This window comes from Heterodontus francisci, chromosome 43 (assembly GCF_036365525.1).
Source record: "Heterodontus francisci isolate sHetFra1 chromosome 43, sHetFra1.hap1, whole genome shotgun sequence".
NCBI classification, from domain to species: Eukaryota; Metazoa; Chordata; class Chondrichthyes; order Heterodontiformes; family Heterodontidae; genus Heterodontus; species Heterodontus francisci.
Window position 1 is genome coordinate 19,643,518 of NC_090413.1, and position 19,492 is coordinate 19,663,009.

Sequence of the window (19,492 nt, forward strand, 5' to 3'; positions counted from 1 at the left end):
TCCACTGGCAGGCGGGTCAGTAACCAGAGAACACAGATCTGAGATAATTGGCAAAAGAACCAGAAGAAGATGAGAATATTTTTTACCCAGTGAGTTGTTATGATCTGGAATGTGCTGCCTGATAGGACAACGGAAGCAGATTCAATGGTAACTTTCAAAAGAGAATTGGATAAATACTTGAAGGGGGAAATTTGCTGGGCTGTGGGGAAAGGACAGGGGAGTGGGACTAATTGGTTAGCTCATTCAAAGAGCTGGCGAAAGCATAATGGGCCAAATGACCTCCTCCTATGTTTTATTGCTCTATGCAAACTAAAGCCTGACAGTCCCCATTAACTCTACAGACATCATGAGGAATCTCTTGGTGATATTAAGAACAGATAGGGTAGATAGAGAGAAACTACTTCCGCTAGTTGGGGAGTCTAGGACTAGGGATGTGGCCTAAAAATTAGAGCCAGACCTTTCAGGAGTGAATTTAGGACAGACATCTACACACAAAGGGTGGTAGAAGTTTGGAACTCTCTTCCTCAAACAGCAGTTGATACTAGGTCAGTTGTTAATTTTAAATCTGCAATTCATAGATTTCTGTTAACCAAAGGTATTAAGAGAAATGGGGCAAAGGTGGGCATATGCAGTTAGGTCGCAGATCGGCCATGATCTAATTAAATGGCAGAACAGGCTTAAGGGCTAAATGGCCTGCTCTTGTTCCTATGTTCCTAGTGTTTTCTGAGTTTATTTTCAATTGTGCGGATGATCATGTGACATTGTGCCTGTTGGAGACAAAACTGAGGTTAATTTTGAAACTGATGCTTGTTGTATATTAACACACGCACCTTGGAACCTTTTGTGTATCCTGCATTATTTACTAAATTGCCTCCTTTCTCCCTCGTTCTCACTTCTCGTCCCCCTGGCTTGCAGTCTGTATGGAATGTGTTTTTTGTATTCATTCATGGGATGTGGGCGTCGCTGGCCAGTCCAGCATTTATTGCCCATCCCTTATTGCCCTTGAGAAGGTGGTGGTGAGCTGCCTTCTTGAACCGCTGCAGTCAATGTGGGGTAGGTACACCCACAGTGCTGTTGGGAAGGGAGTTCCAGGATTTTGACCCAGCGACAGTGAAGGAACGGCGACATAGTTCCAAGTCAGGATGGTGTGTGACTTGGAGGGGAACTTGCAGGTGGTGGTGTTCCCATGCATTTGCTGCCCTTGTCCTTCTAGTTGGTAGAGGCACCATACATTGAGCACAGGGTACTGCGGTACTGCGAATTGGTGTATGAGTGCACCAGGACATGGTACTGGGGCACCAGTACAATGGGGTACTGGAACACTGGGTACTGGGGCACCAATATATTAGGGCACCGGCACATTGGAATACAGGTTACAGGAGCATCAGTGTGTTGGGGCACCAGATGCTAGAGCATTAGGTTCTGGAGCACCTACATGTGGCAGCGTGGTAGCGTGATTTCCTCTGTAGTGAGTTGTAGTTCTCGGTTCTGCTGGGGATGCTGAGGAGCTCCCAGGTTTCTGTCTGTGCAGGGGTGAAGGGAGAGAAGAATCAGAGGGAGCATTATCACCAAACAGTTATCATGTCTTTCTGGCAGCTTTGTCGCTTTCTGGTAGCCTGGCTCCACTGTCTCAGGAAGATGTGTGCTCTGGGAGGGGCTGGTAAAGGAAGAGCTAGAAAAATGTCTTAGCTGAGGGAATTGGTCATATGCAGGACCTGCCAAAGTATTGGTACTCACACGAGCTTCCATTGTTTGTCATTATTTCTAATTCTAAAATCATCCCCACCTGTGCCATTGGACCCATTTGACTTTCTCCCCTCACCCCTATTTTACAGGTATGGGAGGATCCAACATGATGCCTCCAGGATCTGCTGGAGTCAATCAGGGAATGCCCAGCCAGCCTCCTGGTGGCCCCTCGAAACCCTGGCCAGAAGGTAAGGCTCTTTGCTGTTTGAAATTGTCAAGAAACTCAGTTGAATGGCCAAGGCTTGTAGTGCAGGACAGCACCGATAGTAAAAGTGAAGACTAGATAGAACAGCAAACAGCGATTGTGTGACCCCGCACCCCCCCCCCCCCCCCCACCGAGCTTGTGTTCCAATGGGAGGAAGGGCAGACTGAGGACTGTGAATAATTCCACCATTTCTCAGGTCCTGCAATGGATTGAGTTAGAGATGGTGCAATGAGTTTGATTTCGACGTAGTGAGGAGGAAGAAAGTATAAGAGGGGAGGTCTTTGGAGATACAAGAGTGGACAGTTCAAATTAGCACCTTCGAAGGGTTGAACTATGAGGACAGGTTGCATAAACTTAGAATCACAGAATTGTTACAGTGCAGAAGGAGGCCATTCGGCCCATTGTGTCTGCACCTGCTCTCAAAGAGCACTTCACTCAGTTCCATTCCCTCGCCTTTTCCCCGTAACCCTGCACATTCTTTCTTTTCATATAACAGTCTAATTCTCTTTTGAATGCTTCAGTTGAACCTACCTTCAACACACTCTAAGGAAGTGCATTGCAGACCTTAACCACTTGCTGCGTAAAAAAGTTTTTCCTCATGTCACTTTTGCTTCTCTTACCAAGTACTTTAAATCTGAGCCCTCTTGTTCTTGATCCTTTCAGGAGTGGGAACAGTTTCTCCTATCTACTCTGTCCAGACCCCTCATGATTTTGAATACCTCTATCAGCCTTCTCTTCTCCAATGAAAAGAGTCCTAATTTCTCCCATCTATTTTCATAACTGAAGTTCCTCATCCCTGAACTTAGCTTGTATTCCCTTGGGTATAGAAGATTGACGTGTGATCTGATCGAGAAATTTAAAATGTTAAAAGGATTCAATAGGGGAGATATGCAGAAACTATTTCCTCTGGAGGAGGAATCAAGAAGAAAGGCACAGAATCTTAAAATTAGAGCTTAGGCCATTCAGGAGCGAAATCAGGAAGCACTTCTTTCACACTAAAGGTGAAAGAAACCTGGAACTCTCTTTCCTCCCAAAAGGCTGTGCATGCTGGGGGGACAGTTGGAGCTTTTAAGCCTGAGATTGGGTAAGGTTATCAAGGGATATGGAGCAAAGGCAGCACATGAAGTTGAGGATTAGATCAGCCATGATCTAATTGAATGACAGAGCAGGCTCGAGGGGTTGAATTGCCTTCTCCTGTTCCTTTGTAAGAACTGACTGGAGTAATGTTGCTTTATAATTGATCAGAAAGATTGCGAGAAAAAGGGGCCAGGGCTGGAGGTGAGTTAGTTAAAGATCAAGAAATGCCTCCATTCGGCCCTTGACATTTGACGTGAGATAAACGACCTGATATAATTTCCAAAGAGCCAATATGTAGGAGTCAGAAACAGGTTCATCTTCCCTTGACAGAAATGCTGTGATGTGGTTTTTATTGCTAACCTCAAAACACAAAGTAAGGAGTCACGTGACATTTTGAACTAAGAAGTGTTTCCTAATGATCTTGGTATCAACGGGAAGAGCAATCTGTGGGGTTTGATTGCTTCCTTCCATTGAGAGTAATATGAGTAAAATGTAGGTCTTTTGAGATGGAAAGAAAGCTGTACGTTTATGTGGTGCCTTTTCACAGCTCTCAGAAAACATTCCAGAGCACTTCAAACTCAATGAATTACAATATAGCCCAGGAACTGTGTTCTGTAGAGGAGCACAGCAGCCATTTTGCATACAGTAAGATTCCACAAACAGAAAGAACCAGTTAATCTGTTTTGGTGGCGTTAGTTAAGGGAGGAGTGTTGGCCAAGACAGTGTATGATTTTCTTCTCTGATTAAGGCGATAGGATCTTTAATATCCACCTAAACCATGCAGACAGGCAGTGTAGAATTAGGTTGATTTGCAGATGCACCAAGTTTCCTTCGCCATGGAGCAGACCTTTTCGTCTCCTGTGTCAATGATGTACAGGCTGTCATTTGTCTTTGCAGGCACAGTTTTTCAAAAATATTCACATCAACTTTCTTATTATCACATAGGCTCACCCATGGGTTGGCTCTTCTGAAAACAAAATACTTCTTCGGAATGCCACTGGATTTTAATCTTTGTGAATGTGTCAGCTGTGGCTCAGCAGGTAGCACTCTTGCCTCTGAATCATAAGGTTGGGGTTCAAGCCCCCCTCTCGAGACTTGGGCAAAAAATCTAGGCTGATGCTCACAGTGCAGTACTGAGGGAGTGCTACACTGTCAGAGATGCTGTCTTTTGAATGATGAGACATTAAACCGAGGCCCTGTCTGCTTGAGGACAAGCGAGGGAGTTCTTCCCGGTGTCTTGTTCCAAGGTTTAGCTCTCAACCAACATAATTCAACAGATTATCTGGCCATTATCGCATTGCTGTTTATGGGAGCATGCTGTGTGCAAATTGACCACCATGTTTCCTACATTATTACAGTACTTCATTGGCTGGAAGGTGCTTTGGGATGTCCTGAGGTTATGAGAGGTGCTATAGAAATGCAAGTCTTTCTTTCATTTTGTTCTGGGATGGGGCTTGAACTCTCAAACTTCTAATTCAGACCAAAGTCAGCAAATAGGGCGGCACAGTGGCGCAGTGGTTAGCACTGCAGCCTCACAGCTCCAGGGACCCGGGTTCGATTCTGGGTACTGCCTGTGTGGAGTTTGCAAGTTCTCCCTGTGTCTGCGTGGGTTTTCTCCGGGTGCTCCGGTTTCCTCCCACAAGCCAAAAGACTTGCAGGATAGTAGGTAAATTGGCCATTATAAATTGTCACTAGTATAGGTAGGTGGTAGGGAAATATAGGGACAGGTGGGGATGTTTGGTAGGAATATGGGATTAGTGTAGGATTAGTATAAATGGGTGGTTGATGGTCAGCACAGACTCGGTGGGCCGAAGGGCCTGTTTCAGTGCTGTATCTCTAATCTAATCTAATCTAATATAGAGCAGAGCAGGACTGGTGGTGCCCATTTACTGGCAAGTGCCAACCAGCCTCGGGTGATCCAGCAGAGGTGGGCAGCACGGTTCAGGGTTTCCTGTAATCCTCACTGCTTTTTTTTATTTCAGGTCCAATGGCCAATGCCACTGCTCCAACCAGTGCCCCCCAGAAGCTAGCTCCACCTCAGCCCACTGGCCGACCTTCCCCAGCTCCACCAGCCGTGCCCCCTGCCGCCTCCCCGGTGATGCCACCTCAGACGCAGTCACCAGGCCAACCAGCTCAGCCAGCCCCTATGGTGCAGCACCATCAGAAGCAGAACCGCATCACCCCCATTCAGAAACCACGAGGGCTGGACCCGGTCGAGCTTCTCCAGGAACGCGAGTATCGGTAAGGAGAGGTTGATGATATTTTAGGCTGGAATGCATGTTTGTAGGTTACACTAGTCCTGACCCTGACTATGTCGGTGCATTCAGGTATCTAGGTGTTTTCCACCAATGCGTTTTAAAACTGTCATCTTTGTTTACAAATTCCTCCATGGCCTTACTCCTCCCTGTCTCTATAATCCCCTCCAGACTTACAATGCTCTGAGATCTTGGCACTCCTCCAACTCTGACCTCTTGAGCATTCCTGATTTTAATCGCTCCACCATTGGCACCCGTGATTTCAGTTGTGTGGCCCTAAGCTCTGGAATTCCCTCCCTAAACCTGTCCACCTCTCTACCTCTCTCCTTTAAGATGCTCCTTAAAACATACCTCTTTGACTGAACTTTTGGTCACCTGTTCCAATATCTCCTGATGTGACTCAGTGTCAAATTTTATTTGTTAATGCTCCTGTGAAGCACCTCGCAACATTTTGCTACTTTAAAGGTGCTATATAAATGTACGTTGTTGTTCTTTTTGTGTTGAGTATGTTAACTGAGCTTCTAGCACTAGGGGTCCTCCTTGAGGTATTAAAGTCTCAAGTGCTCCTTCTATCGGCAGAAAAGTATGATCCTGCAGTATGTCTTTATAGGTCCAGTAGAGATTTTAAGTGACACTTACTGCATTTCCTGCTCTTTAACAAATCAGGTGAAAAACCTCTGCCTGCATAATGTGCCATCCCATTAATGCAGAGTAGAATTGCAATTTCATGTCATGAACACTATAACCAGTGCCAAGTTTTATACCTATCAAGTGTGCTGACTGAGTTTCTCCCTCTCAGGATACTCCTATGGCATTTAGCTGTAATATTCAATGTCCAGAATCGCACTGCTGATGTTTGGTCTTGTTGGCAGGCTGCAAGCACGCATTTCCCATCGGATCCAAGAGCTGGAAAATCTCCCTGGCTCACTGGCAGGAGACCTTCGTACCAAAGCAACCATTGAACTCAAGGCTCTGCGGCTCCTTAATTTTCAAAGGCAGGTTTGTATCAGATCAAGGATGTTTTATTTTGCTTCACGCCCCACTTTTCGCCATAACTGTGGCCTCACTGACTACAAATTATGAAATTAAATGAACACAACTGCATGCAATCCAAATATGAAATCCCTTGTGTAGGTTCTATTTAGAAGCACTGCTAACAGCTCTCCATTGTGCTGATTCCTGCCCTACCAGGAACAAACATTCCTGACAGCACAACAGAAGACTCTGAAGTTGCGCACGCAGACACACACACGTACGCGTACACACACACACATACGCGTACACATACACGCAGAGTTTCTTTTCATTGTCTCACACAGCCTGTGTTCCTACCCTGCACATGACACATTCTCACTCTCCAGCCCTGCTGAGCTTCACTTCCTGGTCTGCACAGGCTCGCTGTCCAGCCCTTCTGGCAAAAATGAAAAGAAAAAACTTCAGCATAATTACAATCTCTACAATTACTCCCTTCCTACCCAGCACACAAACAGTCTCACGGCCCAGGCCCATCTGCCGCTGGCTGCTTATTGCCTCCCTATTGTCGGGCCAGCTCAGTGTTCCTCATTAGCTTTACAAAGTCTCATTGTCCAATACAGGAGAAACACACCATAGGAACACAGGAACAGGAGGAGGTCATTTAGCCCCTCGAGTCTGGTCCATCATTCACCGAGATCATGGCTGATATGTGACGTAACTCCATATATCCGCCTTTGTCCATATCCCTAATAACTTTGGTTAACAGAAATCTATCAGTCTCAGATTTAAAATTAACAATTGGTTGAGCATCGACTGCCATTTGCAGGAGAGTTCCAAACTTCTACCATCCTTTGCGTGTAGTATTTCCTAACTTCACTCCTGAAAGGTCTGGTTCTAACTTTAAGCCTATGCCCCCTAGTCCTAGACTCCACAACCAGCGGTAATAGTTTCTCTCTATCTACCCAACCTGTTTTCCTTAATACCTTGAAAACTTCAATCTAATCACAAATCCCACAAACTTTCCTAGATTAACACTACCTTTACTTCTTCCCCAGCCACCCTGAGCTCATTCCTCATGTGCCTTTTTCTCAGCTCGTCTGCTAAAGATGGCAGCCCGTACACAGGCCTTTCTGAATACTTTAACCTAGTCTGTCTTCACTGCAGTAGATACAGTCAGTCCCATGCATTCTGTGACCCTCTCCCACAGACAAGTGTTAGGCAGTTGAATGGCTGGTTGGGGGCACTGGTTACAGTATCAGAGTTGCATCCAAAGACTTTTACATTGGGTCATTATATCAGTGTAAAAACTTTCCTAGATAACATTGTATTCCTCCTATTTTTCATGAGCACTTCCATTTCAGAATTTAAAATTGCAGCAGATTTGCAACAATTCCGTTTTAATTCATTCAAAACACAGGTTGCTGGCAGCTGCAATACCTCCATGTTACCATACGTGTTGTCACTGAGCTTGTGGTTGCTCCTGTTCTCAGCAGCATTGCCCACAGGATTCTTACGAGTGCTGCAGCCATATGCAATCTATTGATTAGAGGTGAATTCATGCTGGAGTGTGCAAGCTTGACATGTTAAAGTTATAAAACAGTACATGTTTATGATGTCAGGGCAGTGCCTTTACCCATCAGACATTGGGGCAGTGGACTGTGCCTTTACCCATCAGACACTGTGGCAGTGGACAGTGCCTTTACCCATCATACATTGGGGTGATGGGCAATGCCTTTACCCATCAGCCATTGGGGCACTGGACAGTGCCTTCATCCATCAGCCAATGGGGTGATGGACAGTGCCTTTACCCATCAGACATTGGGGCAGTGGGCAATGCCTTTACCCATCAGCCATTGGGGCAGTGGGCAGTGCCTTTACCCATCAGACATTGGAGCAGTTGGCAGTGCTTTTACCCATCAACCATTGGGGCAGTGGACAGTGCCTTTACCCATCAGACATTGGGGCAATGGACAGTGCCTTCATCCATCAGCCAATGGGGTGATGGACAGTGCCTTTACCCATCAGACATTGGGGCAGTGGGCAATGCCTTTACCCATCAGCCATTGGGGCAGTGGGCAGTGCCTTTACCCATCAGACATTGGAGCAGTTGGCAGTGCTTTTACCCATCAACCATTGGGGCAGTGGACAGTGCCTTTACCCATCAGACATTGGGGCAATGGACAGTGCCTTCATCCATCAGCCAATGGGGTGATGGACAGTGCTTTTACCCATCAGATATTGGGGCAGTGGACAGTGCGTTTACCCATCAGCTATTGGGGCAGTGGACAGTGCCTTTGCCCATCAGACATTGGGGTGATGGGCAATGCCTTTACCCATCAGCCATTGGGGCAGTGGGCAGTGCCTTTACCCATCAGACATTGGGGCAGTGGACAGTGCATCCACCCATGAGACATTGGGGCAGTTGGCAGTGCTTTTACCCATCAGATATTGGGGCAGTGGACAGTGCGTTTACTCATCAGCTATTGGGGCAGTGGACAGTGCCTTTACCCATCAGACATTGGGTGGTGGGCAATGCCTTTGACAGTTACTGGCAGTGGACATTAGTGAAGAATATTTGTTTCCCATTGTTCTTTAGAATGTTTCTTGGTGTCGCTCAGTATGATTCTGGATGTTGTTCCCTATCAGACTGCTAGCAACGAGCTGACCCCACTGTTTTGTTCTCAGCTCCGTCAGGAAGTCGTGGTGTGTATGAGGAGGGACACGGCCCTGGAGACGGCACTGAACGCGAAGGCATACAAGCGAAGCAAGCGACAGTCACTCCGCGAGGCGCGCATCACCGAGAAACTGGAGAAACAGCAGAAGATCGAGCAAGAACGCAAGCGCAGACAGAAACATCAGGTACATGTGTCTTGGGAATTAAATGTACAACACACATACTGTCACAACAACAACTTGAATTTACATAGCACCTTTAATGTAATAAACCGTCCCAAGGCATTTCACAGGAATGTTATCAGACAAAATTTGACACTGAGCCACATAAGAAAATATTTGGACAAGTGACCAAAAGCTTGGTCAAAGAGGTAGGTTTTAAGGAGCATCGTAGAGAGGCGGAGTGGTTTAGGTTGGGAATTCCAGAGCTTAGGATCTTGGCAGCTGGAAGTGGTAGAGTGATGAAAACTGGTGATGCACAACAGGGCAGAATTGGAGTTCAGAAATCTTGGAGGTTGTAGGGCTGGAGGAGGTTACTGAGGTAGAGCTCACATGGCATTCAAATACCACAGGGACTGAGGAATTCAGAGCAGCAGGGACAGAAACCCAGAATGACTCCAGGAAGATCTGTTGAGCCGCTGGTAAATTGAAGATGTAACTGGGACCCTCTTCTGTGTATTTGCAGGAGCTATTCTCTGCTCTCAAATGGAAATTGTTTAGACATCATCTGGTCTCTGTGAATTGTGGGATTATCTGGTGCATATCACAGGACATGCCCTCAATATAAAGTAACATCAGGATGGCTGACGACAAGGCAGTCTTATAGCAAGGCAGGTATAATTCAAAAAGAGGCGAGAGCAAGGGATCAGCCTTCTAAATGACAGAACAGTCCACTGACTCCATATTCTTCATTCTTGCAACCAGGAATACCTCAACAGCATCCTGCAGCATGCAAAGGACTTCAAGGAGTATCACCGGTCAGTAACTGGGAAGATGCAGAAACTGACAAAAGCTGTGGCCACGTACCATGCCAACACTGAACGCGAGCAGAAGAAGGAGAACGAACGGATCGAGAAGGAGAGGATGAGGAGGCTGATGGTGAGCTGCTGCCGGTTTTATCCCCTGACCCTCGCTTGATGTTGCCCACCCTGCTTGGCGAAATGGTTCCACAGCCTTCCATTGCCTGGCCCACACGGCCTTTCTTCAAGTGTGACATTCAGTCGTGTGGGGTGCAGCACGTCTAAGCCTGATCCTGCACGCAAGTACCTGAGGGATCAGATGTGGTGGGGATTTTCACTCGCCATCTGCTTCATGCAGAGAGCATGTGCAGGAAAAATGGTGCACAGGAAACAGGGGGCATATTCGATTGGGACAGGGATATCACCTGTGATGACGCTCAGTCTGCTGCTCTCTTAATGAGTGTTGGTGCCATTTCATTAACACCTCTCTCTCTTTTTCTCTTTCCCCACAGGCAGAAGATGAAGAAGGCTATCGAAAGCTGATCGACCAGAAGAAAGACCGGCGGCTGGCCTACCTGCTGCAGCAAACAGATGAATACGTGGCCAATCTGACAGAGCTTGTCCGACAGCACAAGGCAGCGCAGGCTGCAAAAGAGAAAAAGAAGAAAAAGAAGAAGAAGGTTAGTGCCAGCCAAGGTTTGGAATGAAGGCCAGTGGCAAGGCTGGGAGGCTGTACAGAGCATCAGTGCAGCTTCTAGTCTGAGAGAAGGTGATTTATTTTTGCCTATCATCCCCTCACTGCTGTTGGGCACGATGGTGCCCACTGCCAGTTAACTAAGCAGCATGAATGTAACACAGAGTCTGAAACATAAAGAGAACCAGCTACAGACCAGTTTGTCCTCAGGTCCAAAGAAAATGCAGGAGCTTGAATATTTAATTCCAAGATTGCTTTGTTTAGGAGATGACTCCCCATTCTTTCCATTCAGTTTTCGTTCTCACCCTTCTTTCAATCCCCACCCACATCCTTTCCAGCAGGAGTCGCTCGATAGTGATGGGGAATGCCAACCATGGCTGCTCTTCTCCTGCCTTAACGAAAGCCAACTATAGCACTGGGACCTGTGCAGCCTGATCCATGCTGCGATTCTCGTCACTAGTGCTGTGTGACCCGTGCTGCAATTCTCGTGGCCTGTGCTGCATTGATTGTGCTGCATGACTCCCGTTGTGTCCTTGTCTGCATTTCTCTTCATAATATTTCCTTCTTCTCTACAGAAGCAGGAAAACGTGGATGGATTGGGTTCTGCTGTTGGCCCTGATGGTGAGGTGAGTGTTTGGAGATTTCGTAGCCTAGTGATAATGGTACTGGACTAGCAAACCAAAGATTGGAGTTGAAATCACATCATGGCAAGTTGTGAAATTGAATTTTGTTAATTAATATGTGAGCTGGCATGAAAGTATAAAGTCAACAGCCTCACTAATGTCCTTCAGAATGGGAACCTGCCACCCCTACATGTGACTCTAGTCCTACTAGCTGTAGTTGACTCATGGTGCCCTCTGAAGTAGTCGAGCAAGCCCTTGTATTTCCCAAACCTGAGAACAGTTGAGAAGAATTGAGTAATGAAAGAGAATGAGTTGCTTATTACCTGGAATTAAGCACTGAGGTGTGATGTCAAGAAGCATTTCTTCACACAAAGAGTGGTGGAAATCTGGAACTCTCCCTCCCCGCAAAAAGTTGTTTAGACTGGAGGGGCAACTGAAAATCTCAAACTAAGATTGATAGATTTTTGTTTGGCAAGGCTTATGGAACCCCAAGGTGGGTAGATAGAGTAAAGATGCAGATCATCCTTGAGTTAATTGAATGGTGGAACAGACACAAGGGACTGAATGGCCTCCTCCTGTCCCTATGAAAGGATGACTTTGAAAAACACAGACCCACAGCATAAGAAACAAATGGGTGAAATGGCCAATTTTGTTGGTGGCCTGATGAAGAATATTTTTAGGGCAGTGATAAGATGGTTTACTTATTGAGAAATCTTCTCTACCTTCAGCTCTTGGATGAGACCAGCCAAATGAGCGATTTGCCAGTGAAGGTGATTCACGTGGAGAGCGGCCGGATCCTGACCGGAGCTGAGGCGCCAAAGGCCGGGCAGCTTGATACCTGGTTGGAAATGAATCCCGGGTAAGTAGAGCACACTGCATCTCTCAGGCCACTGGGGAACCTCACCCACCCATCCCCTCACGACCTCTTTTCCTTTGGCCTTCTCCTTTGGTTAACCATCCCACTCTGCTTTCCATCACCAGTCCTCTACGCCAAGCATGACCAGGGAGCAGTGTTACTGTATGACTGAGTAACCCTCCTGTGGTGGGCTGGACCATTCCTGGCGATGACGTCCTCTGCTCCAGTATTCCAGGAGAGCCTCAGTCAACCACTATGCCAAGATCTGACAAAGAAAGAAAACTTGCATTTATATATTGCCTTTCATGACCTCAGGACATCCCAAAGTGCTCTACAGCCAACTAAATACTTTTGAAGTGTAGTCACTGGTGTAATGCAGGAAACACGACAGCCAATTTGTGAACAGCAAGATTCCACAAACAGCAATGAGATAAATAACCAGATAATCTACTTTTGTGATTTTGGTCAAAGGTTAAGTATTGACCTAAGACATTGAGGAGAACTTTCCTGCTCTTCTTTGAAATAGTGGCCGTGGCATCTTTTACCTCCACCTGTGCGAGTGGACAGGGCCTTGGTTTAACATCTCATTCAAAAGACAGCAACTCTGACAGTGCAGCACTCCCTCAGCCTAGATTTTGTGCTCAAGTCTCTGGAATGGGTCTTAAGCCCACAACCTTCTGGCTCAGAGGTGAGAGTGCTGCTCATGGCGCCACGACTGACACCAAAGCTCAACTAAGGGGAAATGCCAGGTTCAATTGCATGGATGGGAAATCTGTTCCTAGAATTCCTTAAAATTCCTGAACTGCATCCGGCTTTTGGAGCAACTCGGGAAACTCAGTGGGTTAAAGTGCAGCACCTGGCACGGTACTGAGGCATAGAGACCCACAAAGTGGCAGGCTCAAACCCGATTCTGTGCTGTGTTAGCTGAAAAGTCTGGAGCCCTCCAGTTAGACTCAATGTCTTTGGGCCAGGGAGAGGAAGAGTTGGCTAGGATTCCTCCCACCACACTGCCCAGCAAATGTGGAACGAGAGCAGGATTGGGGGGGGGGGAACATGAGCAAGGTCCCCCCCCCACCCCACCCCCATCCCCCCGCCTCCCACCACCTCCCCCAAACATGGGAAACCCACTGCCTTGACACGCATTCAGTGGAAATTGTCCCACCCCTCTCAGTTCTCCATCTGACATCTCCATCATTTCTTCTGAACAGGTATGAGGTGGCCCCGCGCTCCGACAGCGAAGATAGTGGCTCTGAAGAAGAGGAAGAGGTGAGAGCATAAAAAGGACCCGCAACCTATCTCATGAGCAGGACCCCTTGTTATAACGTGCGTTTGGTGGAGCTATGCGTGTGAACTGCAGGGAGCGTTATAACAGGAGTCGTTCCCAGCCACTCCAGTCACCCCAGCCCAGATTATTCTTCCAGTTCTTTGACATTTCTTTGCTTATTTTAAGAACTACTGATGATATTAAGCTGCATAGTGCTAAAAACAATGATCATAATCTCACTGGGCTTCACTCCCTCGTATTGATACAGTGCTTTATCCCCTTTGTCTTGGTGACATTTTAAAGTCTCCACCACAGTTTTACCTCTTTGTGCCTTTAAAATGCTCCAGCAGGCAAAACGGGGAGCGCTGTTTGGGAAAGTTGCTGGCTGGAGCAGGGCGACTGCAAAGTGTTGATTTTTGGATGCAGTGCTTTTATTTTTTTTTTCATGAACTGTCTTTAAAATCACGTCAGGATACGACAGACTGGAGGCTGCTAATCATGTCGGAGGACAGGTCTCGTTCGGGACTGCTGGTAAGCATATTAGAACGAGTGTAAGGGTTCCGTGAGTCTTCACGTTGCTTGTGAACAAACTGGCTAATTCTGCCCTGGAATGGGAGGGATCGCCACCCCAACCAAGCCCTTAACTGTTCCTTCTATTTTGCTCCACTCCTGAGGGCGCTGACTCTTGCTGGGGTGCATTTCTCTCACTCACAAAGCACCCTCTGGTAACTTACCAAGATGGCTGTTCTTTGGAGCAGGAGGAGAGAGACAGAGTCAGGGTCATTTGTGATGTCCCCCAGATATCTAATAGCCTGCAGAGATTATAAACTTAGACTGGCTTAATCTGTCCTCACCCAGTGTCCACCCTCACTCTCCAACAAGAGCAGGAGCACTGGCAGATTATTTCCCTCCCCCCCACTCTCTAACTCAGGCCCATGTGGCTAATTACACTGCTGTATCACTTAAAACAGCTATCTGAGACCTGCAATTGAACTTCAGACCACCTGAACCATATGACGGGATACTACATTAGGCACTATATTTGTAGAGCTGCCAGTGGAGTTGGAAAGGTCGAGTGCTTTAACTGGATTTGTCACCTGATCCAGCTATGAGCCTCCCCAACAGTGCTGTCGAATCTAAAATTGGACAACCTTATTTTCAGTAGAAACTTGTTTCTGTTCCTCACTAAGAATTCATCTTTTGACTCCTTAAATATTCACAAGTTATTGGTACAGTGACATTACGTTAGAGTGTGGAGTGCCCTCAAGTCTGTGCTACTGGGGTGGTGAGAAACCCCATCATGTCCCCGGCCACACTTATGTGCAGCTCCTAGTGAAACCCGGCAGCATTGCCCAAGGAGACCCAGAAGCAGGTTGCCTTGCCACTTGACCACAAATACAAGGGGAGAGGGAACATCAGAAGGCAATGCAACAAGTTAAAAAAATGTATCTTTCAATCTATGTGTTTTTTAGGATGAACTAATCAAGAGTCTTCAAATATACTAACACTTGTATTACTGAGCATGCCAGCATTGACCTTGTAGGCTTAAGCTGAACTTGGCAGGGTTGGAGAGACTGGATTGTGCCGTGGATTAGACGCTGACTTTTCACCTTTGGTACCTGAGTGCAAACATAGCCCAGAACGCTGAAAGGAGAACGAGCGGCCTGCTAGAGTCCTGTGGACATGAGGGAGAAACTAGCAAAATTAGGCAGCCGATATGGGAAATGAAAATGTCTGGCGCAGTGGTGAATGCTTACCAGAGGAATGGGATTGAGGCGGAGGAGAGGGAGCTCCCACCAAGCCTGATTGTGCTCGGAATGGGAAGACGTCAGTTGCCCAGCACTCTCCTCCCTCCACTTAATGAGCACAAATGTTTGCTTAAAAAAGCCACCTCGTGAACCCTATGGTACTTTAGAGAGTGAATTACTCTACATGAGGAGACAACCTGTTCTGCCGTCATCTCCCCTCCCTCCCCTACATTTTCTCCTCTTGCACATCTACCCACTCCCTGCTCCTCCTCTGTAGGCTAGTGCTGCTCACACCCAGTCACCCTGCTCAAGATACCCCTTTTGATTTCACACCCCTTCCACCCCACCCAATTCACTGCTTCAAGTTATCCCTTTTTATAAATATGAACTAGGAGCAGGAGTAGGCTATTCAGCCCCTGATATGGAGATACTGATAAGGAGATATCTCAACATCAAAAGAGTTAATAGGTTGGGCAGGCAAATGGAGTGATGAGCTTCCCCTGTCTGAGATATGGTGATACCTATCTAATCGTAAAGTTGGGAGCCTCGCTGTTGGAATTAAGCACTGGCTGAGCGTCACACAGATTTTACACAGCAGCAATCAGCTGTGGGTCTTAACAAATGCCCTTAAATCACCCACTGGCACAGCCTGGCATCTCATGCTCTGTCTGTGTCACTTGCCCTATGGTTAAAACACCCTAAGGAGGGGGCAGCGTGCGCGTGGTACCACTTGCATGGATCTCCTCTGCTTTCAGCTGCCGTCGCTCACGGAAGATCGCATGCGCTGTAGAGTCACGCCCGCTGTGGAGTAAGGCAAGGGAGCTCCAAGCTGTCTTTCGTTGCAACTCATTAACCAAACGGCATACAGTCTAGACTTGCTGTGCATCTTACCAACTCCACTCTAAAGAGCCTGAAAATGGGGAGACAGGATTTCACTAATCCTGTTTTTTGTGTGAGGGGTTTTAGCAATCAGGAATGCGCTGCCGAAAAGGGTGGTGGAAGCAGATTCAATTGTAACTTAGTTGGATAAATACTTGAACGGGAGAAAACTGGCAGGGCTATGAGCGAAGAGACGGGGAGTGGGACTAACTGGATATCTCTTTCAAAGAGCTGGCACAGGCATGATGGGCCAAATGGCCTCCCTCTGTGCTGCATGATTCTATGATTCAGATTGTTCCCACAATAGTGCAGCTATGGACCAGAAGCTTAAAGTCAGATTGTTTCACAGTGCTGATTCTTCTGCTCTCTGAAGATCACAGGTCCATTATGGCATGAGCATCAGCCACCTCTCGTCCTTAGTCAAGTAGCCGTTCTTCACCTGTGATTCTGGGAGAGTGATGGCAGTCTGCTCAACCATGAGGAGAGCCCTGGATCAGCCAGTCTCTGTCCACCATCCACAACCAGGCATTTCCAACAGGGTCACTGAACCAGGGTATTCAGCTGATTTAAATAACACCTCCATCCTAGTTTTGATGTTGTGGATTTTCCCCTCCAAGTTATTCACTATCCCAAGTGATCCAAAATTCTGGAGCTCCCTCCCTCACAGCACTGTGGGTGTACATATACCACACAGACTGCAGCGTTTCAAGAATGCAGCTCACCACCACTTTCTCAACGGCAACTAGGGATGGGCAATAAATGCCAGCCTTGCTAATGATGGCCACATCCCAAGAATGAATAAATAATAAAAGAAGGTAGTCAAGCGAAAAACTAACCTCATACATTAGATGAGGGTCATTGCTTGGGTCAGGCAGGTGCCTGGGTGAGGTAAACACCCTGATCTATTGATTTCTCTGCTTTCTGTTCAGGAGGAGGAAGAGGAAGAGCAGGTGGCCCTGGCAGCACAGACTCCTGCAGCTGAGGAGAAGAAAAAAATCCAGGATCCAGACAGCGAAGAAGTGTCTGAGCTGGATGCAAGGCAGATCATAGAGTAAGTGCAGCAATACAGGGGAGGGGGTAGAATGGGAGAGAATTGATCTGGATCAGAATGGGATGGAACTGGTCTAGAACAGATCGAGAAGGAAATGGTCTGGAGCAGAATGAGTGGGAACTGGACTGAAGCAGAATGAGAGGGAACTGATCTGGAATAGAATTAGGGGGAAGTGGTCTGGAACAGAATAGGAGAGAACTGGGATGGACCAGAATGAGAAGAAACTGATCTGAGGCAGAATGGGAAGGAACTGGGATGGAACAGAATGGGAGAGAACTGGTCTGAGGCCGAATGAGGAAAGAGATCTAATGTGCAGCAACATATGAGCGGAGAGATTTCCTTTATTTCAATGTTGTGACTGAAATTAATTACATCTTATAGGAACGCTAAGCAGGACGTGGACGATGAGTACAGTGCGCCACTATCTAGTATACGTGGTCTGCAGTCCTATTACGCAGTGGCTCACGCAGTGACGGAGAGGGTGGATATTCAGTCTACACTGCTCGTGAATGGTTTACTCAAACAGTATCAGGTAAAAGATAGTGAGGGGCCGTGTTCTACAGGGCGTGTTTGGCTTGTCTTCAACGGTGGCACAGTCACATTAGACCATCGAGCCCCTTTCATCATGGGTTTACCCCAAGTGCTGGATGGGTCATGTAAAATTAGCCAACTCCCGGTCCCTGGGTGTACTGCTGCAGAGACGCACTGAGCAAACAGCAAGTGTTTCCGCAAAGAGAATCCTGAGAGGGACACTTGGTCAACGTGTAACTAACCTTCAGTGTGCATGGCCTGACCAGCAACTTTTATTGAGCAGGTCAACAATGTGACCTGTCTGTTCAAGGTGGCCAGAGAAAGGGAAGATGGCAAAACAAGAAACACCTTCCAGCTTACAGCACAGAAGGAGGCCATTCAGCCCATCATGCCTGTTCCAGCTCTTTGAAAGTGCGATCTGTTTATGTCCACTCCCCCCTACTCCTTCCCCATAGTGCTAGAAACTTTCCCCTTTTGAAAGTTACTATTGAATCTGCTTCCAACGCCCTTTCAGGCAGTGCATTCCAGATCATAACAACTCGCTACATAAAAAAAATTCACCTCATCTCACCTCAGTTTTTTCAGTAATGTCCTGTCCTTGTACTCTGCAAGTATGATACCAGAACTGAGAGGTTATAACTATAAGGAAAGATTGAACAGGCTAGGGCTCTTTTCTCTAGAAAAGAGAAGACTGAGCAGTGACCTGATAGAGGTCTTTAAGATTATTAAATGGAGAAAAATAGAGAAGATGTAGTAAAAAAAGATATTTCCACTTGTCAGGAGACCAAAAATAGCAGCCATAAATATAAGAGTCACTAATAAAACCAATAGGGAATTCAGGAGAAACTTCTTTACTCTGAGAGTGGTGAGAATGAGGAACTCACTACCACAAGGGTACAAAGAACAGTACAGCACAGGAACAGGCCATTCGGCCCTCCAAGCCTACGCCGATCTTGATGCCTGCCTAAACTAAAACCTTCTGCACTTCCGGGGACTGTATCCCTCTATTCCCATCCTATTCATGTAGTTGAGGCGATTAGCATAGATGCATTTAAGGGGAAGCTAGATAAGCATATGAGGGAGAAATGGATAGAAAAATGTGGATAGGGTGAGATGAAGAGGGGTGGGAGGAGGCTCATGTGGAACATAAACATCAGTATGGACCAGTTGGGCCCAATGGCCTGTTTCTGTGCTGTACATTCTGTGTAATTCTGTGTCATTCTACACAGGTTAAAGGTCTGGAGTGGCTCGTCTCGCTGTACAACAACAATCTGAATGGAATCCTCGCCGATGAAATGGGTCTGGGAAAGACGATTCAGACCATTGCTCTCATCACTTACCTCATGGAACACAAGCGCATCAATGGACCCTTCCTGATCATAGTACCTCTCTCGTAAGGAGAAAGCCGTTCATGTCTCCACCTCCGAGTGGTTGAGTAAGCAATATTGGCCAGGTTACCAGGAGAGCACCTCTGCTCCCATTCAAAGAAATCTTTTACATCCTGCTGCACCAGTCAACCTGATGGAGCCTCAGCTTAACACCTCTGCTAAGAACTTCGGAGGAAAAGGATTCCATGGTTCTCCCAGATCCTACAGAGGAGTGGGGAGGTAATTTTGACTTAGTTCTCCAGGAGGGAAACTCACAAGATTGGCTAGAATGCTCGATTTACACCCGGCCCCGATATTGACTTCATGCAGGGTAAAATGGGGCAAGGTGTGAAACCAGTGTTCCACCTGACCCCATCAGTTTCCCGACTGGCAGAAAAGATTAAAATTCAGTAGTCAGTTGTAGTCAGCCCAATAGTGAACACAGTATCAAAGTTGGCATGGATGAGGGTGCTAGTTAATCTTTTGATTCATTGACACCTTTTCAAGCAAAACTATTAATTCCTTTTCCTCTGTCATTCTTAGCATAAATGGTAAACTGAGGCTCCATTTGCTCCACTGGTGCAGGAGG

The 19,492-nt window shown here is 46.9% G+C and overlaps 1 protein-coding gene across 8 annotated transcripts in view; it reads left to right on the top strand.

Moving 5' to 3' along the window:
* smarca4a (SWI/SNF related, matrix associated, actin dependent regulator of chromatin, subfamily a, member 4a) overlaps nt 1-19,492 on the top strand; it is a 105,378-nt gene that overhangs the window by 45,682 nt on the left and 40,204 nt on the right. For all 8 annotated transcript variants that reach the window (XM_068021084.1, XM_068021080.1, XM_068021086.1 and 5 more), the window contains 13 exons: nt 1,836-1,934; nt 5,011-5,269; nt 6,156-6,282; nt 8,944-9,117; nt 9,856-10,029; nt 10,403-10,570; nt 11,160-11,210; nt 11,936-12,066; nt 13,272-13,329; nt 13,799-13,858; nt 16,884-17,005; nt 17,387-17,537; nt 18,766-18,929. In XM_068021084.1, coding sequence (XP_067877185.1) covers nt 1,836-1,934; nt 5,011-5,269; nt 6,156-6,282; nt 8,944-9,117; nt 9,856-10,029; nt 10,403-10,570; nt 11,160-11,210; nt 11,936-12,066; nt 13,272-13,329; nt 13,799-13,858; nt 16,884-17,005; nt 17,387-17,537; nt 18,766-18,929 — 1,738 coding nt within the window. The remainder of the gene's footprint in view (nt 1-1,835; nt 1,935-5,010; nt 5,270-6,155; nt 6,283-8,943; nt 9,118-9,855; nt 10,030-10,402; nt 10,571-11,159; nt 11,211-11,935; nt 12,067-13,271; nt 13,330-13,798; nt 13,859-16,883; nt 17,006-17,386; nt 17,538-18,765; nt 18,930-19,492) is intronic.